At 46.0% G+C, this 24979-nt stretch overlaps 1 protein-coding gene across 3 annotated transcripts in view; it reads right to left on the bottom strand.

The window, feature by feature from the left end:
- The window catches only part of KIF7 (kinesin family member 7), a 96563-nt gene that overhangs the window by 49521 nt on the left and 22063 nt on the right, over positions 1–24979 (bottom strand). For all 3 annotated transcript variants that reach the window (XM_088472954.1, XM_088472956.1, XM_088472955.1), the window contains one exon: positions 12599–13133. In XM_088472954.1, coding sequence (XP_088329080.1) covers positions 12599–13133 — 535 coding nt within the window. The remainder of the gene's footprint in view (positions 1–12598; positions 13134–24979) is intronic.

Below are 24979 nucleotides of genomic sequence, written 5' to 3'. Positions count from 1 at the left end.
AATACCGACATAGGGTATTCCGGCGGTCAGAATGCCGCCACCTGAATTCCGACACCTGTCAGAATCCTGGCGTCAGCATCCCTACCACTGGAATCCCAACCGCTGGAATCCTGAAAGTAAGTGGCAGGGTTAGGGGGGGGGTTAGGTTTAGGCATTAGGGGGGGAGGTTAGGGTTAGGCACAGAGGAGGGAGGGTTAGGGTAGGGAGAGGGGGAGGATTAGGATACTGACTAAGTATCGGTATTCTAACCCTGTCAGAATGCCGCCGTCAGGATTCTGCCTGCCGGGATCCCGAAGGCCGACATCCCATACCTATTATAATAAACAGTAAGGATACACCATCGCCTAACTTCTATTATGCAAAACTGGAACAGCAGTAATTCTAAAATAAAATATTTAGCAAATTATAAAACATTGATATCAGCTTGTAACAAAATATAAAGAAATAAACAGGAGTCTCCATACAGTAAGCAAAAGTGATTTCTGTTTATTCATGGGATATCAGCTTTATAGCATCAATGTGCATTACAGAAAGGAAGTTGCGTTTTGTTAAATGTTAGTTTAACCCTTGCTACATCTGCAGTGCATTCAAGAAATGTTTTTTCAAACAACAAATGTTTATTGCCAATGTTAGATTTCACCTAATTCACCCACATTCTCAGGGTCACAAATCTGTCAAAATATTCTTCAATCAGAGCAATTGACATTCACAAAGCTTGCCTCCTTAAACTCCCTAAATAGGTTGAATTCCTGAATGGAGAGACACAAATTTTACTTTAAGCCACCGCAAATAATAAAAACATCCTAAGACTGCATTTATTCCTGCTTGGGATCAAAATTACTTATTCAAATTCCTAACACAAAAATTATAGAAAACATGTGTATGGACATTATGATAATTCTGTGATATGTAATGCAATACAGAGTCATATACCAGCTTGATTCTTTGATATGTATATACATTAATACATGTAATAAAAAACAAGATGCATGATATAAGAACAGCAAGTACTCCTGTAATGGAGAAATCCCCAGAGCCGTGGGGCTATGGTACTTGGGATGAAAATCTTCCATGCCTCTTCAAAAAATCAAGTTGACTTCTAAGCTCTACATTCGGCTTGCTCAGTTGTTGACCCACCAAAATTTGTTTGTGGCTCGCAACACCCCACCCCCTTCCCCCAATAATGGTCATGTGGTAATAACTAACAATCTTTATATTTTAGTAGTATTTGGCTAGAATCGCACTTATTGTATAACTAACACTTATGTGACACTTCATGTAAATACTACCATAATAAACTAGAGCGACACGTCCCTAATACTAGAGTGCAGATAATGTAACTAAAGTCACCTGAGCTTATTATGAAATAGAAAGTGTTTATATAAACACAACTTTCGAGTATTCATTACAGACCTAGGCTGGTTTCCAGCATGCACTGATTTAAATAAAATGTCTACATTTTTAATGAGGAGTAATATTTTGTATTGAATGCCCCCATGCACAATAAGATAGAAGCACGCAATTCTATAGAATGTTATAATATGCTGTAGCATTAATAATTTCCCTCACTGGAACTAAGGGGCAGACCAAACCAGACCATTAAGCAGGGTACATACTATAAAATACATTGTGCAGATCGTATAGTGTGTGCGCTCTATTGCGCTTGCAAGACGGACGCTCATCACATCGTCATATCTGCTGTGTTGCACACCAGATGAGACAATGCTATGAACGGCACAATTCTGCTAATTGCAGCATGTAACAATATATCGACACGGTCATACACTGGAACGTGTGGTGTGTACGGCAAGTGCGATATATTGTTACATTGAGTTGCGCTGTTGCTAGGTACACATACCGTATAGTGTGCACCGAGCTTTTCTCCATGACTCCATTTTACACATTTAAGCATTCCCAGATTAGGCTGTCAGACTGCCTCTTGGTGACTTGCATGGTGGTGTGCATTACACCAATCCAGCTGATGTATACAAGTGCACATGGTGGTGTATGAGGCTTGTGTGCATCTGCCCTGGAAACAACTCAGTGACTCTAAAATCTATAGACGTCTTCCTAACGATCCAACTGTGTCCTTTCAGAAGGAATTGGATGAAACAGCTTCCACAAAGGGCCCATTAGAAAATCTTTGGAAGTTGCACAGGCAATAAGGTCATTGATATACACAGTCCCGAAAATTCCCAAGAATCTGAGTAAGCTGCCGGGGCGGCCAATTATCTCGACGAGTTTCTCTTTCCCAGCCAATCTCAGTATACTTGGACGTATATATGCAGCCTGTGTGCAGGCTAAACAGACTTTCCTCAAGGATACTAACATATTACTGGACTTCAAATCTGGACTTCCCGATTTGCCCTTTTATTGCTTTTTATGCTCAGTCGATGTTTGTAATCTTTATTCCAGACAACATGGTCATAATGGCTACAAAAATTCTCAAAGCACATTACAAGGGCCCAGATTAAGATCTAAGTTTGGCCCTATTAGAAGTAGTATTAACATGCATTACTTTTTACCAGGATGTCCAATGTGGCCCCATCCTGCGCTAAAGCATTCGTGTTCATAATTGAACACGATGTATTTTTTAACACACGAGCCATAGCAAATAACATCTTGGCGTTTTATTACAATATAGATGATTTATTCACATCATATGAAAGGGCACAGAGGAAGAATTCAGACAAATCATAGATTCAAATAATTAACTAGCAGCCCAGTTAAGGTCACTTACCTTATTGACGAGAATAGTGTTCATTTTATGGATGTCACTATTTCAAAAGTTGGTAATCACCTTTACCATTAAAAGATGCCAGGCCTTATTCCCAGTTTTTACAGGCATTAAGCATTTCCAGCTATAGGCAAGAGGCCATTAGCCAAATGGATAACATGTCAAAATTCATATCCTGAGTATATGCACATGTGCAATTATCTAAACTAAAAGATAAGGTTCTACCCATCCCTCCTAATAAGATACTTACACATAATATTTCTAAAAAGACAGAGAATAAACACATTTGGGTTAACATGTTTAACAATATGAGCCCATGGATTATCCGGGAAGGTAAAAAATGATGGCCCATGACCTTAAACCTTTGAAAAATACAGCTTAAATGTCTTGTTATAAAAGGGGTAAAAATGAAAACAATTATTTAGTCCACACAGACATAATTAAGTTTAACAAACACAAACACACACCTTTGACCTTTTTTGGGACAAGCCAAACATGGATGCTTTAATTGTATAACATGCCTGTACTTAGAGACAGGTAGCAGATTTTTTTCATTTATGGGTGCCAAGTTCCATATTCACCATCATCTAATGTGCTCAAGCAGGTATGTAGTGTACACTTTTACATGCTCACGTGCCTGTCTTTATGTAAAAAAAAAAACCAAACGGCAGTTCAAAGAAGGAATGACAGCACCGTTTAGCTATAAGAACTGCCCTTCCAAAGGGAACTAGCGATCAGGCTGTGGCAAGGCACTTTGCCTTAGCAAAACACAACCTGTCTGCCCTCAGATACCAGGTCATTGATCATGTTCCCACACTGATGCTTGGGGAGACTAATCTAAAATTCTTCTACCATTGGAGACGAGATGGATAGAGATTTGGCTCTTTAGCCTCCAAGGGTTAAACTACATTGGTTCCTTTAGCTTTCCTATGTCACAATTTGTTTGCACAGCATTTGGCAATTTATCTTTTTTTTTTTTAAATTGCGTTTATTTATAAAGTTTGTCATTTTATAACAAAAACATCAAATTACAACCCAGAAAGAGAAAACCCTCCCTCCTATAAGCCCAATCCCCACAGAAATAAAATAGCTAGCCATTAAAATAATACAATTACATATTCAAAAACAGTATATAAATAAAACAGAGCACATTATCAGCACAGAAAAATATCTCAACCTTGCGGTATAAGAGAAAATTTACTACAAACATCTCAGAATAATAAAACATTATTGCACAGTCTCGCCGGTCTCCAGCCCCCCACCATCCGAAGTCTCCTCACCTCCATTAACATAATAAGTTGAAGAAATCCACGGACCCCAAATACGTTCATACTTCAGGATAGAGTTACGTTTGGTGTATATAAAACGTTCATGCCCCACTACTTCATTCATTAACCCAGACCATTCAGCAAAAGTAGGGCCCCTAGCTGCCATCCAAGTACGGGCAATACAAACCTTAGCCAAAGTCATCGCATTAATCACATATTGGGCCTTCAATCGATTAACCCTGTTCGAAAGACCCAGTCCAAAGATGCAGATTTTAGGTGACAAAATGGGAATACTACTCTCTGTGTTGGTAACACAGGTGGTGACCCGGGACCAAAACACTCGAACAGCAGGGCACTCCCAGAGGAGATGCCAAAATGAGCACTGGGAAACAGAACACTTAGGACACCTATGCGACACTCCAGATCCAAATCGATTCATCAACAAAGGAGTAAGATACACCCTGTGTAGTAAAAAGAACTGTATCTGTTGGAATCTCACTGCAGAAGTGGCGATCACATGACTATTCAACATTAAAGACCATTCATCATCGTCTAATGGACCCAAATCATCCACCCATTTAAGCCTAAGTGATACTAGGGTATCATCGGAATTAGCAGTAAGGAGGTAGGAGTAAAGTCTGGAAATTAATCGCCTACCACTAGTTGCTTGCAGCATAACCCTAACTGGATCAGGAGTAAATTGCGGAGGGCCTGCAGAAAACTGGACAGCTAGAGCGTGTCGGAGCAGTAGGTAACGGAAAAACATAGTATTCGGGACCCCAAATTCAGTTCTAATAGTGTCAAAACTTTTTAATACCCAGTCACTATACAACTGTCCAATGGAGAGAACCCCCCTCCCAGTCCACAAGGAGCTACTATCTATTAGGGCCAGTTCTCTTAGAGCAGAAGAATGCCACAAAGACAAATCAGGATCAATACCCTCCGCCCCCACTAAAGCACGGGCCTGTTTCCACAGCTTATGAGCCTGCGTGACCAATGGAGCTCCCCCTGTAGGGCATTTGTCATCTAATAATAATTGCAAAGGGGAACATCCTCTAGTAACAGTGTGTACCAATAAGGTAGGTAGATCCTGGCTCTCCCCACCCAAAACCCACCCCTGTAAATGAACCAATTGTGAAGCCAAATAATAGAGGCGGAAATTTGGCAATGCCAGACCACCCAGTGCTCTAGGCCTACATAAAGTTTTAAGTTTGATTCGAGGACGTTTTTCAGCCCAAACTAAAGAGGAGATATAACTATCTATCAATTTAAATATACGTGGAGAAATATAGATAGGGGCCTGCTGAAAAACATATAAAAATTTGGGGAGAACAATCATTTTTACCAAATTAACCCTACCCGTGGCGGTCAAGGGAAGTTTATTCCAAACATGCAGCTTGGATTTCAGGAAATCAATTTGTGGTTGGACATTAAGTGGGACAAAGTCCAACATAGATGACGTTACCCAAATTCCCAGATATTTAAACTTAGTGGTCCACACCAAGGGAGTATTTACCGTACTAACAGGAGTAGAAGGACCATGTAGAGGAAGAATGCAAGATTTGTCCCAATTAATGCGCAGTCCAGAAAATCGTCCAAAAGAGTCTACCACCGAGAGAAGGGCAATTAAAGACTCTGATGCATCAGACAAGAATAACAACATGTCATCCGCATAGAGAGCCACCTTGTCGACCCTTTGTCGTATCGGAATTCGCCGTATTCTGGGATCAGTTCTTATAAGACACGCCAAAGGCTCGATGGCTAGGGCAAAGAGAGCTGGGGAAAGAGGGCAGCCCTGTCTAGTACCCCTAGAGAGGTGAAAAGAAGGGGAAACATATCCATTAATACAAACCCGCCCTAAAGGGGAGGAGTATAACAATTTAACGCAAGCTATAAATCTAGGTCCCATCCCAATACGAAACAGGATCTCCCAAAGATAGTGCCACTCTACAGAGTCAAAGGCCCTGGCGGCAGCCAAAGACACCACCACTGCCCCATCCTCCACCGAATCCGCCAGCTGTAAAATTGAATATAATCTCCTAAGATTTTGTGAGGTAGACTTTCCTGGCATAAAACCAGTCTGGTCAGGATGTACTACCTCACTAATTATCCTATTGAGCCTGAGTGCAAGCATTTTGGCCAATATTTTAATATCCGTAGAGAGGAGGGAAATCGGACGGTAAGAGCCAGGATCAAGGGGATCTTTTCCAATTTTAGGGATCATGACAATAATGGCCTCAGACATAGAACAGGGGAGAGTACCCAGGTCACACAGTTCATTAAAAAGATTAAGTAATCTGGGAAAAAAGAAAAGGGCATGCTTCTTATAAACCTCAATGGGAATCCCATCTACTCCTGGGGCCTTACCTCCCGGAAACGAAGAAACAGCCACCCCGACTTCCTCTACAGTAAATGGGGAGTCTAGAAATGCTCTGCTATCCTGAGAAATGGAGGGGAGGGATATATGTCCCAAATATTCAAGCATCTCGTCTAGGGAATAATGGGCTTGAGAGCTGTAAAGGTTAGCAAAGTATTCATAAAACACCTTCGTGAAAGCTGGTGTAGAAGAGTGCAAGTTACCACAGGAGTCACAAATTTGAGCTACAACTGTAACAGGTCGGACCTCTCTAGAAAGATATGCCAGAAAAGCCCCAGATTTATCCGAGTCTGAATGTTGACTATGCCTAACAAATAGTAGACGTCTTCTAGATTTATCTAAAAGGAAATCAGATAAAACTTTAGTGGCCTCCATATATGCGGATCTAGCAACAATAGAACCCGAAGATAGATATCTCTGTTCCAGCAAAGTACAACGATTTTCCAGCTCAGTCTCCCTTTTCTTATGAAAAGTTTTAATATTTATCACCCTACCAATTAAGGAACCTCTCAGAACAGCCTTGAAGGCATCCCATAATATGTTATAGGAAACAGAGCCAGTATTCTCAGTAAAAATATTAGCCCATTGGGATTCCAATTCCGAGCCCGCACCCATTAAAGTAAGCCAAAAGGGATTAAATTTCCAAAAGGAATGGCCTCGCGGAGCAGCAACATCAATAGTCAGTGCTAAGGGGGCATGATCCGATACACCCCGGGATCGGTACTCCACCTCCACAACCTGCGGGACCAGCCTCCCGGATATCAGCGCGAGATCAATCCTAGAAAAGGAATGATGAGAGGCCGAGAAGCAAGAGTACCGAGCCAAGGAAGGATGCCGAGCCCGCCATACATCCACCAGCCCAAGTTCATCCACTAAATTAGCAAAAGAATGAGGGGAGGGGCCAGACACATTCAAACTTTCACGCCACCTATCTAGGGCAGTGTTTAGCACGTTATTAAAATCCCCGACACAAATAACCGGGGTATCAGGTGATAAAGAAATAAATTCAGCAGATTTCCTTAAAACCTCACTGGTATAAGGTGGGGGAATATAAATTGCAAGAATGTAAAATGGAGAGGAGTGAATAGAAGCCCGTATGAAGACATATCTACCCATGGGGTCCACTCTAACATCATCCAGCACAAAATTCAGGGATTTTCGAACCAAGACTGACACACCTCTGGAATATGAGGAGTGTGTAGAATGGTAAGCCCAGCCTATCCAAGGTTTGCGCAAGGCCAAAACTTTCCCGCCCACCAAGTGCGTCTCCATCAAACAGATAATATCGGCCTGGGCCTTTTTTACCTGATTCAATACTAAAGAACGCTTGACCTTATCATTGAGGCCCCGGACATTCCAGGAGAGAACCCGGAGAGTGGAACCTAAACTAGTAGCCATCATGGGGTAAGCCATACATCAGGAGAACGAGGAGACATTAATAACGGAGACAAGACAACAGGGAGAGGAGACCGGCGAGACACAGCAGCTCTGTACAACAAAGAAAACAGCAAAGGCAGAGAATAGCTTAAATACCAGCATATTAGTTTGGTAGATGACATAGCAATGGCATGAAATAAAAACATAAAAAAAGTAAATTCCCACACAATATCCCTTAAGAAAAACCCACATCCCACCCTGTATATCCACCCCAACCAGATATACCCAAATCCCTAACCAAACAACTATTAACCCCAAGCCAAAATATCCGATAAACCCCTTATTCTTGTTGAATTATACTAAAGAGTAAAATAGAAAAAAGAAGAGGGGGGGGGGAGCAACTCTTACCTCAGCCGTAAGGTGGAGTATCGGCTAGGCCCAGAAAAGAATTACCCTCCCCGGCACCCAGCACCCAAAATAACCATATAAATGAAAACCACAATAATAATGCCAGTTGAGAAGCATCAAAAAAATAATAATAAATAAATAAATAAATAATAATAATCAGCAGACTATGTAAAGAACAAACACATCTGGAATATTAAGTTCAAGTCAGTCCGGAGGAGCATCGTCCCCACGACCTCTAAGATCCAGCCACGATGAAGCCTCCCGTGGGGAATCGAAGAAGTGAGATCGACCATCAGCCACCACACGGAGTCGAGCAGGAAACAACATGGCGTATGAGAGGCCCAGATCACGTAAACGACGTTTAATTTGTTGAAATTGGGACCTAGACTTCTGAACATCCATAGAAAAGTCCGGGGACACAGCCACCCGACTTCCATTGAATTCCAAAGGGCCCCGTAGACGAGCCAAGCGAAGTATCGAGTCTCTGTCCTTGAAATGCAGGAATTTAGCAATAAATGTGCGGGGGGGGGCACCAGGAGGCAGAGCCCTGCCAGGGATACGGTGCGCTCTCTCCACTGCAAAGTGAGCAGTGAAATCATCTCGGCCAAATGTGTCCACTAACCATTTTTCTAGGAACTCCTCTGGTTGAGACCCTTCCGACTTCTCTGGAAGGCCCACAAAACGGATGTTATTCCTACGAAGACGGCCTTCTATATCAGAGATTTTTGTACGACAGGCCACCATCTGGGACTCCAAGGTTGTAAGCCGTCCCGCAACCGGTGCAGTGATATCCTCTAATGTGGAAATACGAGTCTCAGCCTCCCCGACACGTTCTCGCATCGTCTGCATATCATGACGGATAAGAGAAAGTTCCCCATAAACTTCAGAAATCTTGCCAGACAACGTTTTCTCTGAAGAAGTAATTGCCTGCATTAAATTTTGCATAGTGATCTCAGGCCCCGGGGGAAACTCCCCAGGAGCAGGCGGGGAGGAGGGCTGAGAAATAGACGGTGTTTCTGAAGAGCCGGATCCCGTAGCCCCACCCGTTCCAGAACGGGAGAACCTTTCCAGCCGCGCAGCAGCCGACTGTTGGGAATTTTTCCCCATCTTCACTGGGTCTCAGGGACCGATGCAGGAGGGTGAAACCAATACTGGGTATTGATTAGCAGCTGGACACAATGCAGGGCAATGATCAGCAGCCAGGCACAGCACGGGGTGGTGATCGACAACCGGATACAGAGCAGGGTGGTAATCTGCAGCCGGGCACTGTACAGGATGGGGACCAGCAGCTGGGCACAGTGTAGGGTGATAATTAGCAGCTGGGTACAATACAGGGTGGCACTCAGCAGATGGGGAGTGTGTAAAATGATAAGCAGCTGCTAAGCTCAGTGCAGGATGGTGATGTGCAGCTGGACACAGGGGGAGCAGAGTATGCAGTGTCTCAAATGACCCAGGGAGCCAAAGGAAGGGCCAGCCACCTTTCCAAACCGTCAAGACACTAACCAGAGGTGTGCTGCACCCAGCACTGCAGACAGGAGGTCCAAATCAGCCTGTTTCCGGATCCAAGATGGCGGCCGCGATCGGGAATCGCGGGTCCACAGCCACAATTAATGTGCAATCTGCACACTATATAAGGATTCCTCTCCTCCGCAGCACCTCAGGGACCCCTCCGACTGCCAGAAAACACCAGCGCCGGAGCCAGGAGCAGCCACAGAGACCAGGATCCGGATCCAAGATGGTGCCCGCGACGAGGAAACGCTGCAGGGAGAGACTTTCAACTCCCACAGCACAGCAGCCAGCGTGTCCAGACCAGCCTGACGACTCTTGGAGCAAGCAGTGGTAAGTATCCTGCAGCAAGGTAGGTGCCAGGGACCAGGCAGGGGACTCAGAATGGGTTAAAAAGGATATTAGGGCCCAGGAGCTCCGGAGTCAGCAGCCTATCTCCAACCCATCCAGGCCACGCCCCCCTGGCAATTTATCTTTGAAGTTTCCATATCCTTTAAAAGGTATGGTGTAACTATTTTTGCTATTTATGTAAAAAATACATTAGATGTCCGCATTACCTTGTGGTGTTTATATAGCGTATGGCTCTCTATTTTAACCTTTTTTTTTTTTTTTTTTTACAGACCATCATCATTATCACTGTTGGTATTCACATTTAATTTTCACTGAATGTTTTCATAATGCTGAGCGATGGTTGTAATTTGTTTATGTATGGTGCTTAGATACTGTAGTGTGTGCTGACTTCACTTCCGGTGGGACATGCTGAACCGGGCGGACAAAAGGAAGCGGTGTCCAGCAATGCGGGTGTTCGGGATATTTCATTTTGTATGTGCACTTACTTTGTATTATGTTGCTTGACAAAAGGGCTGAAACGTTGCAAAGTGTTGGTATCCCTAGACTCTTTGTTAGACCGGAGTGCCAGATAATTTATACATTATTCTTGTGTATTTTATGGAAATCATAGCAGATCAACCACTTTCAAAAAGGAATAAAGTTTTATGGCTATAATTTTATTCCTACAGCTAAATGTTCAAAAATAAGTTGAATTCAAACTTTTCACTAAACGGTTTCATATAGACATCTCATTACTTAATAAATCACAGATGTTTAACAAAATACAAAATAACCATTTACAGGCGGTTTTCATTTAAATTCTTCTTGTTCTCTTATTTGTGCAGTAGAATAAATAAATGTTATGTAAGCATTTATGACCTGTATAACACAGCACTGTCTCTCCAATTAACAATTAAAAAATGGAAAAAAGCTAATTTAAGTATATTGCAAATTGACACTACAGACATGATATTTACCATAGCTGCAATGTAAGTTAATAGTATGTGTAAATCTCTAAACCAGCATCAAAGGTTGCAAACCCCAATCACATCCCATATTGAATCATTTTATTGTAGTAACAAACAAGCAAAATGTACAATGACACAAACTGGCATCAACCCTGTCATGTGCAGGAGGAAACTATTTGTATGTAGCAATTGTTACATGTGGTTAGAACACCACAAATCTAAATTTCAAAGTTAGAATAAGCCAATATATATATATATATATATATATATATATATATATGCAAAACTTAAGAGTACTTGTTACGCTCAACTTCTGACCCTCAATCTAGATATGAGAGGGAATGAAAGTCAAACCTCTGTCTACCTCCTGATGAAGGCACCTGGTAGGAGGTCAGGGAAAGAGTACCCTGGTCCTCAATCTCCACACCTATCTAAAAAACTTCTTACAAAGTATACTACCACAGTAGTAGTATATTACTATACCATCGATAGACTGAACAAAATGTTTCCCATGGTAGACCTGACTTTGCTGGAAAAGGTGTGGCCACAAGGGACATTTTTATCATACATGGTAGACTTCTATTAAGATATCGCTATTCTGGGACAAAATGCCTAGGGTCCTTGACTATGTTAGAAGCTTCAGTCCCTAAGAACCCATGAATTTTACTCCTCTCTTACCACCCCATCAAGGAATTCCACAAAATTGGTCTCATATCCTTGCAGCTCCTAAATCTATGACTGCATCCCACAAGCGGAACCACCCCCCATCTCAGCGGTCAAGAATCATGTCTGGCATGTCGCATGCATGGAGAAGATTACATACAACCTTCTTAATAGGCAGGACCTCTTTCACCAAGCGTGAGCAACCTGGATCTTTAAAAGAGTCCTTCCCTGACCCTCCACCAAAAAACTCTTTCCCTCCACACAATTCAGTCTCCAACTTAGGGCCTAATTCAGAGATAAACATAAGCTCGATGTTTACGTACATCTCTGATGTTTTTAGAACTGCACAGAAAGCCACATTGAGCATGTGCAGATCAGTAGCGGCGATGTAACTCGCAGTACCCCAAACGCAGTAGGATGATTGACATGCTGCTGGCGTTTCGGGGAGGAGACGGAGTGTATGTGTGAGTATATATTAGCATGGCAATTCGGAGCACACCGCGAGTGCAAAATTATCTCCTCTCTCTCCCCCTCCCCCAGCAAGAGCTGTGCCCATGAAACCATTCCTTGCTGAATGCTGGCCTGTGCACAAAGTGCTTAAATGCAAGGAAACAAAAAAAGATTTTGTGTTATGCAACATGATCTCAGCGCACAATCCTGCAAATAGTGGGTGGAGGGAAGCTCACCATTGACAGTCAAATACTCATGATGACGTCCACAGCTCTAAGTGCTCAGAACGCTGATGGAATGACAGAAGAGGGGTAGAGATCAACCTGCTGGTAAATGCAGGTGAAAAAGAAATGGAATCAAATGGAAAAAAATGTTTGCTTTAATACAGTCATACAAGGCGACAATTTTATTTTTGGGTGATCCCACTTTAAATAAAACAGAACTTATAATTTTAAATAAAAAATATGTATAATGATAAAATAATAATACATTGCCTCCAATCTCAAATTCATACCTTGCCCTTTGTCGGTCTCCTACTGGGTTCCTCAACAGAAGAGCTCTCAATCCCACTGTCTAGGCCGGAAGCTGATGTAACTTCACTTCTCTCCTCTTCTACTGTACACATCCAGTCCTTCACCTTCTGGGACTGAGTAGGTGACAGTCCACCTTCTGCTGCTAGAAGGTCCATAAGAAGGAGATAGCCTGTGTCGGTACAAGTCCTGTAATGTGCGCATTCGGCCATTAGCCGGGATACATGATCTTCTGTAGACCGTCGTGGTACAGGTTTGGCAAGGTCAAATCTATTTAGTATCCGGGTTTCTGATCTGTGTCTCTGTTCCAGAGCACGTTGCAAGGATTTTATCTGATGTTGCAGGTCTTCCACGCGGTCGGCATCTTTCTTGCAGTTGACAGTTGCTTTATTCTTAATATTTTGAGCGCGGCTGGCATAGTTCAGAGTGTTTAATGTTTCATCAAAGTCTGATGCAGAAGGACTTATGCACGAAATCATAACAGTCTTGGCATTTCCTCCAAGGGAATCCTTCAAGATCCTATAGATAAAAGAGAAAGAGAACACACTGTACTTACTCCACATACTGGACTATAGACATGAATGATGAGGAAAACTCTGAACTATAAAAAGCATGCACCCCTTTGGCATTTTCTGCATATTCTTACATTATGGAACCACAGTGGATTTATTCAGGAATGCTCAACACTGATTAACTCAAAACCCTGTAAAAAAATAAAATAACAAACATAACTTCCCTCCAACTAGTTGGTTGGTTGGGATGAAAATCTGGTAAAGTATGGGAGCAAATGACAATCAGCAATTTGCTCCCAAACACCAAAGGTCACATTCCTTTATAGGGTCCACCTGTGCAGAATTAAGTGTTGCATCTTATTTAAAATGAAACACCTGTTTGACAGGGGCTGAACAGTTATTACATTTTGCAAAGAAGCAGAAGAACAAAATAGTCTTTCTGGCGCACTCTTAACGGTGTATGATGAATAGTCAAAAACTTTCTAAATTATGGACACATAATACCTTAACCTCTGTTAATTCCCTTCTTTAAAAAAACAAAAACAAAACAGATACACCTCTTAATACCTGGAATCAAAAATAATTGTTTGAAAAATGTTACTATATATATATATATAACAAGAGATATGGTAAGAACTTACCTTTGTTATCTCTGTTTCTACGAAGTCCACAGGGTCCACAGGGCGCCCGCCCTGACGCACCTGGCTTCATATGGGCTGTGTGGCTGGTCACCGGTTTTCCGTCTCCCATTTCTGTGAGTATGGTTTCTTGTGTGTTCCAGTCTTCCTTCTCTCTGTTAAGTCTCCTCCTCCGGCCTTGGCTGCTTACCAACTGAGGTGCTGTGGCTCGGGGGCGGGGTATAGAGGAGGACGGACCCAAGTGCATCCTGGGAGCAGCAAAGCTTTAACTGCGTGGTGCCCGTGGATCCAGATCCAGCTATACCCCAAGGTCAACCCTGTGGACTTCGTAGAAGCAGAGATAACAAAGGTAAGTTCTTACCATATCTCTTGTTATATATATATATATAGTAACATTTTTCAAACAATTATTTTTGATTCCCGACGCTGAGGAAGAAGGTACGGAGCGTCGATGGAGAGACACCTCAGATCGGAGTACCAAAAACGTCTGGGCCACGCCGGAGCCACCAGCACGAGCGTGCCGCCGTCCTGCTTGAATTTCCGCAGAACCCGAGGAAGTAAGGATATCGGAGGAAACAGATACGCCAGGTGAAACGTCCATTTCACCGACAGCGCGTCTACCAGACTGGCGCCTGCATCTCTTGTCCTTGACCCGTAAACGGGCAACTTGTGATTGTGACGGGAGGCCATCAAGTCCAGCTCCGGCAGCCCCCACCTGTCCACGAGTAGCTGAAACACCTCTGGGTGAAGCGACCATTCCCCGGGATGCACGTCGTGACGGCTGAGGAAGTCCGCCTCCCAATTGAGGACTCCGGGAATGAAGACTGCCGAGATCGCTGGAATGTGACACTCCGCCCAAGCAAGGATGACGAGAATCCAGCAGGGCTCCCAAATGAACCATCCGCTGAGATGGAATCAGGGAGGACTTTTTCCAATTTATCAGCCACCCGTGCGCTTGCAGGCAAGCGATCGTCAGGTGGAGATGTTGAAGCAGTACCTCCGGGGAGCTCGCCAGCAATAGGAGGTCGTCCAGATACGGCATCAGCCGTACATTCTGGTTCCGAAGATGTGCGGCCATGACCGCCATAATCTTCGTGAACACCCACGGTGCCGTGGAGAGACCAAAGGGTAGCGCCCGGAACTGATAATGGTGTTGAAGGATAGCGAACCTCAGATACCACTGGTGCGAAGGTGCTATCGGAACATGGAGGTAGGCGTCCTGGATATCCAAGGACACCATGTAATCCCCCGGTTCCATCGCCAGAATGATGGAACGTAACGTTTCCATCCTGAACTTGGGAACTCTGAGGAATTTGTTCAGAGACTTCAAGTTGAGGATAGGGCGATGAGAACCATTGGGTTTCCGCACCAGAAACAGAGAAGAATAGTACCCCGTCCCTCGTAATTGAGGAACGGGAACAATGACCCCTGCTGTCAGCAAGGACTCTATAGCTTCCTGAATCTGTAAAGTCTTGGTCGTATCCTGAGAAGGACTCGTGCAGAAAAACTGGTGGGGCGGTCTGTGCCGAAAAGACAGGGCGTACTCCTGGGAGACCACTTCTCGAACCCAGGCATCCGTGGTGGTATTGTGCCAGCACTGGGCAAATAGAAGAAGTCGGCCTCCCACTCTGGGGTCCCCCAGAGGGAGGCCCATCCCATCAGGCAGAAGGTTTATCTTCCTGCTTGGAAGAAGGGCGCCTGGCACTCCAGGCGTGTTTCTTGGGCTTAGAATTGGCCTTGGTCGTCGACTGCCTCGGGAAGGACTGACCTTTGGCCTTGCCCTGAACCCGAAAGGACCGAAAAGCAGAGCTCCGAACCTTGGTAGGTGCAGAAGCCGAAGGGAGGAAGGCTGATTTAGTGTGTCCACAATTTTGTCCAAGTCTGGACCAAAAAGCAACTCCCCATTAAAAGGTAAGGCCTCCAGCCCCTTTTTGGAGTCAGCGTCAGCTCTCCAAGACCTCAGCCACAAGGACCGAAGCGCCGACACCCGAGAGGTCAGCAGGCTTGCATCTAACGATGCTTCCCCAATGTAGGAAGCCACATCCCTCATTTGACCTATCAAAGCTCTCTGGATCTCCGGAGCATCTTCCGGAAAGGTATCCTCCAAAGCATTAGCCCAGCTCTCGATGGCCCTCGCCACCCAAGAGATGGCCATGAATGGACGGGCCACCGCCCCCGAGAGAGAGTAGATAGACTTCAAACAAGTCTCCACCTTCCTGTCCGTGGGATCTATCAGGGACAAGATCGACGGCAAAGGCAGCGTAGCGCTTTTAATTAAGCGGGTAACATGGGAATCCACCGCGGGAGGAGTTTCCCACATCCTGCAATGAGCCTCCGGAAACGGATAGTTCGAAGCCAACCACTTCTGCGGTTGGAACCTCTTGCTGGGCAACTGCCAGGCCCCTGCCATATGATCCGTCAACTGATCGGACAGGGGAAAAACCGTCGAAGCTACTTTGGCCTTTTTAAAATTTGGGTACTTTGACCTGGGGGCCGGCACATCCTCCTCAATGTGAAGGATGGCCCGCACCGCCCTAATCAATGCCGGCACATTAATGGAAGACTTAGCCTCCACCTCCTGGGCCCCGGCATCCGAGTCAGAGTCTTCATGGATCTTCCCGTCATCCGAAGACACGTCCGTGTCCGTGAATTGAGCCGCCAGTGAAGCTGGAACGGAACGCTTGGACGCCAGAGGGGGCAAATCACTGTGCAACATAGATTGAAAAGCCGATGACGAAGCCACCAGGCTCTGAACAGAGCTGGAGAGGACGTCCACCCAAGGCGGGGGTACTGCCTGAGGATAGCCCTGAAAAGGTACCATCGACTGCTGCGGCACCGTGGGGGATTGCACGTAGACCGGCAAACCCGCATAAGGACCCACAGTCTGAGACCCGGGAGGAGACTGTACCAGACGCGTCTCACCCGGGGAACGGGGGATGGTAGGCTGGGGCAACGCCATAGAAGGGGCCGCAGTTGGGACCGCAAGTCGGTCCGCGATCGACGCCAGCACTTGCGTAAACATCGCCCACGGAGGATCCTGCACCACCGGGGGTTTAGAAGGTCCAGATACCAACTGGCACCGCTCACACAGACCGTCCTGAGACAAATCCGCCCCGTCAACTACTGCCGAACAGCGTCGGCAGGAAACCAACACAGGAGCCACGGAGCGCTCATTCTCCTCATCAGACATGACACAAACTTTTTTTGCAATAAAAGTGTCTCACCGAAACGAGGTAAGGCGTATAACACCCACGCACTCCCAAGTATGCAACACAAACAGCCCACAATCTGGTACTGAGTAGCACACCGCAGTATGTGACGGACCTCACAAATACGTAGATCTATATAAGTGAGGTACACAGAAAGAACACCCCTCCCCCACGCACCTGCCGTAGGAGAAGGAAAACGGATAGGTAAAACGCTGACAGTTAGTAGAAAAAGCACAGACAGCAGCACTAGCAATAGTCACATACCATGCAGGAAGATATACTCACTGCACCTTCAGCTACAATCAACCTCCCAGATTCAGTGTCTGGGAGGGCTATAGCGCTGCGAACACTGTCCTGATCAGGGGAGAGGTACGCAGGGGGACCGGTCCACTGGAAGCCTGCCTGGGAGCTCTGCGTTGCTGCCTGGGAAGATGGCCGCCGGAGAGCTCTGAGGAGGAGTGGCCGAGAGAGCACAGCCCAGCAACGCCAGCACGTTTGAGAGAAGGCGCGCTGGGCTGAGGGGAGGAGCCGCTCAAGCAGGGAAGGCTGCCTCGCCTGCTAGTATGGAACCCCAGGGTCGCCGTTCCCTGCCGGCCTTACACCCTGGTGGTCCAGCAGACACGCAGGGTAATCCACAGAGGGGGGAGCCCACCGCCGCTACTAGCGCCGCCGGTCTGTCCCCAGAGACCGGCGGCATAAAGACTGCATAACTTCCCCCGCGCGCAGCGCTGATAGCGCTGCACGCGGCTTACCTGGCCCCTTGAGTCCGGCAGCAGTCTGTGGGAGGTCCCGGAGCCACGCTAGCACTGACTCCGGGGTCCCGCTGCGATCCCCGGATCAGTACCGGAGTCGCAGCACCAGCGGGGCTTGTTGGAGCGGCAGCATGGACGTCCAGATGGACAGTCTTATGCTGCCGCTCTGAAGATAATAAAAAAATAAAATAATAAAATCTTCTTTAAAAAAAATTAAAATAAAGCTTAGGGGCTGCTTAAGCAGCCCCACTGCTCCAGGGTGACCTGACTCCGGCCGGGCACCAGCTAAAACTGAGGTGCTGTGGCTCGGGGGCGGGGTATAGAGGAGGACGGACCCAAGTGCATCCTGGGAGCAGCAAAGCTTTAACTGCGTGGTGCCCGTGGATCCAGATCCAGCTATACCCCAAGGTCAACCCTGTGGACCCCCTATGGACCCTGAAGTAGAAAAAAATATATATATTTATATATTATATATACACACACACACACACATATATATACTGTGATAGGATCACTGGTAAAGTGGTCTGTGGCAGGTACATTTGTCCCAGATTCCTGTTATTGTGTGTTTTAAACCCCCAGGAGAAAGTCTGCAGTGTAGCAGGCTTGAGTTTCGGCTTTTTGAAAAGCCGGTTTGGGACCTGGGGGTTGTGGGTGAGAGGAGAGGGACGGCTCCACCCACGGCCACTCCAGGTTTTGGTTCTCGCAGCCTGGTAACAGGCTTGTTAGTTTTCCACCTGAGAGTGGCCAATATAAGCCTAGTTTGTTTAGGGCTGATTGTCTCACCTGGGAGAGCAGACAGGGAGTTTGCTCAGAGACACTTGAAAACCTAACTGTAAGTGTTGTGCTGTGCTTTTGTTGCTGGTGAGGGCATTAGGCCCTGCCAGGTTCTGGTAGTGAGGGAACTACCTGTGAAGTTAGTGCCCCGACAGGGCTAGGATTTACGTTTATGTTTTCTTTGTGTTATTTCTGACATTGCACAATAAAGACTGGCGCTGACCAGCTTGTACTTGCATCCAGTCTGGCGTACTGTTTCCCAGCTGCTGTGTGTGAAAGGAAGGAGTCCTCTACCCAGGAGAGGGACCTCCTAACCTAACTGTGTCACAATATGGTGGAGAATGCGGGCACACACACACACTGAAGTTGCAGCGAGAGGAAAACGTTCCGTTTAAAAATTAAAGGGACAGACACCCAATTTGTGAGTGTGGAAATAACACTGTGTCCTTGAAGTCCCATAGAGGAGGCGTCAGCCAATGCTCAGAGAGGCATGGTTCAGCTTCCAACCTACACCCCAGAACAAAATGGAGGAAATTATTAAGGCCTTGCTCCAAGCTACAGGAGCTCAGCAGGAGACGAACAAACTTCAGCAGGAGACGAACCAACTTCAGCAGGAATCTACCAGGGCTCAGCAGGAAGCTACAGCAGCTCAGCAGGAATCTACCAGGGCTCAGCAGGAATCCACCAGGGTGCAACTGTTGGCCTTGGAGACAGCCCAGAGGCAACAACAGGTCGCCATCGCGGAAAACAGCCAAGCCATAAGAGGTGGTACAGCACCTGGTCGCCGGGCCCAGAGATGTTAATACTGGTCCTCCCACCACCACTCACTCCGTACGAGCCAGTCACTTCCTCCAAAAGATGACTTCGGGCGATGATGTGGAGGCCTATCTCGCCGCATTTGAAAGAACGGCCGAAAGGGAGAGTTGGCCCCAGGAGCAGTGGGCAAGTCTGGTGGCACCTTTTTTTGTCTGGGGAGCCACAAAAAGCATATTTCGACTTATGCCTGGCTGATGCCAAGGACTATAAAAAACTAAAACAGGAGATCCTAACTCGCTTGGGAGTCACCACCTTTGTTCGTGCCCAACGGGTCCACCGCTGGGAGTTCCATATGGACAAGCCTCCATGTTCACAGATGCATGACCTCGTCCATCTGTCCTCAAAATGGCTACAGGCCGAGACGCTGACGGGACCACAGATTGTGGAAAGGGTCTTGATGGACCGGTACCTGCGATCATTACCCTCGACTCTGCGCAAGTGGGTGAGCCATGCAGACCCTAAGACCGCGGACCAGTTGGTCGAGCTAGTGGAGAGGTACGTGGCGGCTGAGGAGTATGCCCCACCAAGCCCCGATGGCGCACCGGCGAACTCCCACAGACACTGGTAAGACTGTTCCAGGGGAGAAGGGTGCTGGGCGGTGTGATGTACCTAAGACTGAGGGTGTAGAACCTGGAGACAGGCCTGCCAGGCCAGGAAGGTTCTTGCCCCGTAAACGACGAGACATTAATATGATTCAGTGTTTCCGGTGTGGTGACTTCGGCCATATTTCCGCTAATTGTTCACTTACAACTGAACCTATGCAATGTGATACTGCTCATGTCTACCGCAGGGGGTCTTTCTTTGCACAGACAGCGTGTACGGCTGACCGGCAGGCTGAGACTGATAAGCACATGTGTGTACTCACTGTAGATGGCAACCAAGTAGAGGCACTGTTAGACTCTGGTAGCTTGGTGACACTTATAAAAGCTGAGCTGGTGAACCCCTTGAGGCATAAGGGGAAAACTGTTGATGTGACCTGCATACATGGGGATAATCGATATTATGTTATTGCCGAGGTGAACATCGAGACACCATGTGGCTCTGCTATAGTTTCTGTGGGTTTGGTGCCTGGTCTGATGTACGATGCAATATTGGGGAGAGACTGCTCACTTCTGGAAATTGTGGGAAAGCCGTTTTGTTCCAGAAGTGAACAACCCCGGTCCACTTGAGAAGGTTGTCGATATAGTGGAGGAGGGAGTTTCTTCTGAGTCAGAGTTATTCCCTTTTTCTACTATGATTGGCGAACTAGAGAATGCGGAGCGTGACGGTGGCCCGCCAACTGATGTGCCTCCCCATTGAGGTGGGAAGTGTTGTTGGGCCAGTTGATAGTCTGCCTGATTTAGAGGTCAGAAGAGAGGTCTTCGCCGTGGAGCAGTTGAATGACCCTACTTTGGTAAAAGCCAGGGAGAATGTAAAAGTAGTTGATGGTAAACCCGTAGACCCTGATAGTCCTTTGTCCTATCCCCACATGGTAATGTGTCAGGATTTGTTATATCAGGTGACTAAGAAGGGGGAAGATATTGTGGAACAACTAATAGTTCCCAAAGCCTACAGAAGAACAGTGTTGGATCTGGCCCATGGTCATATAAAGGCAGGCCATCTAGGGGTAGAGAAAACCACTGAGCGAATAATGCAGGGGGTTTTCTGGCCCGGGCTTCATAAAGAGGTATCTGACTTTTGCGCATCCTGCCCTGAATGTCAGTATCATGCTCCCAGACCACATTTTAAGGGTCCACTAGTTCCATTGCCTATTATAGAGGTGCCGATAGTGAGAGAGCACCTGAAACAGGCTCAACAGGCACAGCAGAGGGTATACAACCGCAATTGCTCGGTTACGCAGCTTTGCTCCTGGGGACAGAGTTTTAGTGTTGGTTCCCACTGTGGAAAATAAACTTTTGGCTAAATGGCAAGGGCCCTTTGAAATCTTTGAAAGAGTGGGACAGGTCAATTACAAAGTTTACCAGCCGGGGAAAAGAAAGCCGGAACAGATATACCATATAAATCTGTTAAAGCCCTGGAAAGATAGAACGGTACTGTCGGCCCTCCGAGCCCCTCCAGTAAGTCCAGGGCCCTTAGTTCCCGAAGTGACAGTGGCAAAAACCCTGTCGGCAATTCAACAACGAGAGGTCAAGGAGTTTCTGGTTAGAAATAGGGTGCTGTTCTCTGACGTACCTGGGAAAACCTTGGTCGTTAAACATGACATCATCACTGACCCAGGGGTTAAAGTTAATCTAAAGCCCTATAGGTTACCAGAAGCACCAAGAGCATCGGTGTCGAATGAAATTAAAAATATGCTAGAGTTAGGGGTTATTGAAGTATCACATAGTGAATGGTCAAGTCCCATTGTGTTGATTCCAAAGCCCGACGGGAGTGTGCGTGTCTGCAATGACTTCCGAAAGTTGAACAGTGTTTCAAAATTCGATGCCTACCCGGTGCCACAGTGGAGAAGGAGGCGTTGGCCATAAAGTGGGCGTTACAAACTTTTAAATTTTCAGTGGAACACAGGCCAGGGGGCCTGTTGTCTAAAGCAGACGCGTTGTCACGCGTTCATTGTTTGGGGGCTTCAGTTGTTCCTTCCCACAGGTCGAAACAAAGGGGGGGGATATGTGATAGGATCACTGGTAAAGTGGTCTGTGGCAGGTACATTTGTCCCAGATTCCTGTCATTATGTGTTTTAAACCCCCAGGATAAAGTCTGCAGTGTAGCAGGCTTGAGTTTCGGCTTTTTGAAAAGCCGGTTTGGGACCTGGGGGTTGTGGGTGAGAGGAGAGGGAGGGCTCCACCCACGGCCACTCCAGGTTTTGGTTCTCGCAGCCTGGTAACAGGCTTGTTAATTTTCCACCTGCGAGTGGCCAATATAAGCCTAGGTTGTTTAGGGCTGATTGTCTCACCTGGGAGAGCAGACAGGGAGTTTGCTCAGAGACACTTGAAAACCTAACTGTAAGTGTTGTGCTGTGCTTTTGTTGCTGGTGAGGGCATTAGGCCCTGCCAGGTTCTGGTAGTGAGGGAACTACCTGTGAAGTTAGTGCCCCGACAGGGCTAGGATTTACGTTTATGTTTTCTTTGTGTTATTTCTGACATTGCACAATAAAGGCTGGCGCCGACCAGCTTGTACTTGCATCCAGTCTGGCGTACTGTTTCCCAGCTGCTGTGTGTGAAAGGAAGGAGTCCTCTACCCAGGAGAGGGACCTCCTAACCTAACTGTGTCACAATACATATATACACACATACATATACACATCACTATAAGTTATTTAAATGCATAATTATTGCGGCGCATATTTGTTCCTCTAAGTAGATTTACAGAAAAGAAAAGTATGAAGGTAGCGTTTGGGATGCTGCCTGCGAGGAAAAAATTAGGGGCTCACCTTCCCTAAAACAATAGATCAATACACAACAATACCTCTGGTGCTTCCCATAGTCCCTCTATGATGTATAGGTATATATAGACACAATGCAATATTTGAAAAGATGAAAAAGGATTAAATATATAACAATAGCATTCCATGTAGCAAAAATAAAACTGGTCAGTACCTGTACACAACATACATATACACCTAGGTAATAGGGAATCTACCTCTAAGTAGATTCCCTATTACCACTCATAAATTACCATTAAGTTGGTTCATTAATAGGGAAGTGGATTAGATACCCTCATCTGTCCAATCGATATCAGACCTGAAACCTCACTCTCTAAGAAGTCTAATTTCTTAACATTTTGCACATAATTTATAACAGAGATAATAAATAAGTGAATGTCTGTATGGATGTACTGGTCATACCATAAAGAAACAACAGAGTGTTAAATTCTGTTTTGATACACTTCAGAATAGCAACACAGCATAGTGTGACATATAACAACATAAACGATTAGCTCACACAGTGTGAAAGGTAATGACCTGTGTGATCTTGATACAAAAATGCTCAAATTCATTCACAAATAAAAAAGAAAACCTTAATTGCTGTTAGACTGAAGTAATAGATATTTCTCCTGTGTATGTCTACAGGACTATTCATATGTCGCTAAGATAAAGAAGGTCTGTGAAACTGAAAGTAATTATATCCACTTAGTATGCAGGCAGTGGCTATAGACCTTTGTAAGTGTGTCACAGAATTGAGGAAAGCCCAGGGAAAAAGGTATATTACACTACTTCTGCTTTCCCTTGTCTAAGTATATCGAGCAAGGGATGAGAGAGTTAACCCCAGGGAAACAACAGAGGGCTTCTGCTGTCCCCGCACCTGACTGTATCTCCCCTCTGTTACTACTCCAGCATTGCAGAGGGAGTAAGAAAAGATACCTCCCGTAAGTGTGAAGTCAGGAGTGCGGTGGCTATGTGCAAGCAGACTCCTTGGGTGTCACTACCTTAGGAAGGTAACCCAGTTGTGTACGGAGAACAGCTCTATCCTGGTGAAAAATCAAAAAGGGGGAGCGACGAGAGCGCTGCCAAATCAGAGACTCCCTGATGATCGAGATAGGCTACTGTGGTCGCGTTGTCGGACTTGATCTGGACCAGGCTGCCTTGGAGTAGGTCCTGTGGCAGGATTAGTGCTTTGTATACTGTGCAAAGCTTCAGAATGTTTATGGGCAGGTGATTTTCCGATTTGTCCATGTTCCCTGAAAAGGTATGATGACCTGTCACCGCCCCCTACACGCGATGACTGGCATCCGTGGTGAGGAGCACCCATTTAGAATCCAGAATAGGCGACAATTGTCCAGATGAGCCTTTTATAGCCACCACGAGAGAGCCAAACCTTAAGAGTGAGAAGGATCCTCTGGGACCGTATTAGATGATACTGCCCATTCCACCAGGAGAGAATCAATTGTTGCAGAGGCCTGGCGTGGAACTGAGCATATTCCACCATGTTTGAAGGTGGATACCATTGACCCCAGGACCTAAATCGTTGATAGAATGGATACCCTTCGCTTGCGGAGCAATTTGCGCATTCACAATAATAGGGCTGAAATCTTGTCCTCTGGCAGAAACACCTGATAATCCAGAAGTGCTCCCAGATGTACCATCCACTGTACTGGAGAAAAAGGATTTCTTCCAATTGATGATCCAGCCGTGCATCTGTAGGCAGGCAATGGTCAGTTGGAGATGGTGTTGTAGAACAGCTAAAGACTGCACCAATATCAGGTTGTCCAGGTATGGGAGTATTCTGATTCCCTGACGCCTGAGGTAGGCCGTCACAACCGTCATTATTTTGATGAAGACCCGAGGGGCCGTTGATAGACCAAAGGGCAGTGCAGCAGCAAACTGTAGAAATTGTTGGTGGGATGGCGTAATAGGCACATGCAGATACGCACCCTGAATGTCCAGGGAAGCCATAAAATCCCCAGGTTCATTTGTCAAAATAATTGACCGAAGAGTCTCCATACGGAACTTGGGTACACAGATAAACTTGTTGAGGGTTTTTAGATTTAGAATAAATGTGATGAGACCCATTTGGTTTCTGAACCAAAAATAGATTGGAATAATAACCCCTTCCTTGTTGAACCACGGGAACTGGGATTATCACCCCTGCCCGCAGCAGCGAGAAAATGGCCTCCTCGAGGGCCAAGGCCTTGATAGAATCTGATGGGGGAGTTGTACAAAAGAAAAAACTTCTGGGGACGCCTCCAGAAAGTGAGCGCATGCTCCTGAGAGACCATTTCTCAGTC

Source organism: Taudactylus pleione, unplaced genomic scaffold, assembly GCF_031769625.1.
Source record: "Taudactylus pleione unplaced genomic scaffold, aTauple2 ptg000129l, whole genome shotgun sequence".
Classification (NCBI taxonomy): Eukaryota; Metazoa; Chordata; class Amphibia; order Anura; family Myobatrachidae; genus Taudactylus; species Taudactylus pleione.
Note: the sequence above shows the minus strand (reverse complement) of the source record. Positions and strands in the feature narration are given on the sequence as shown.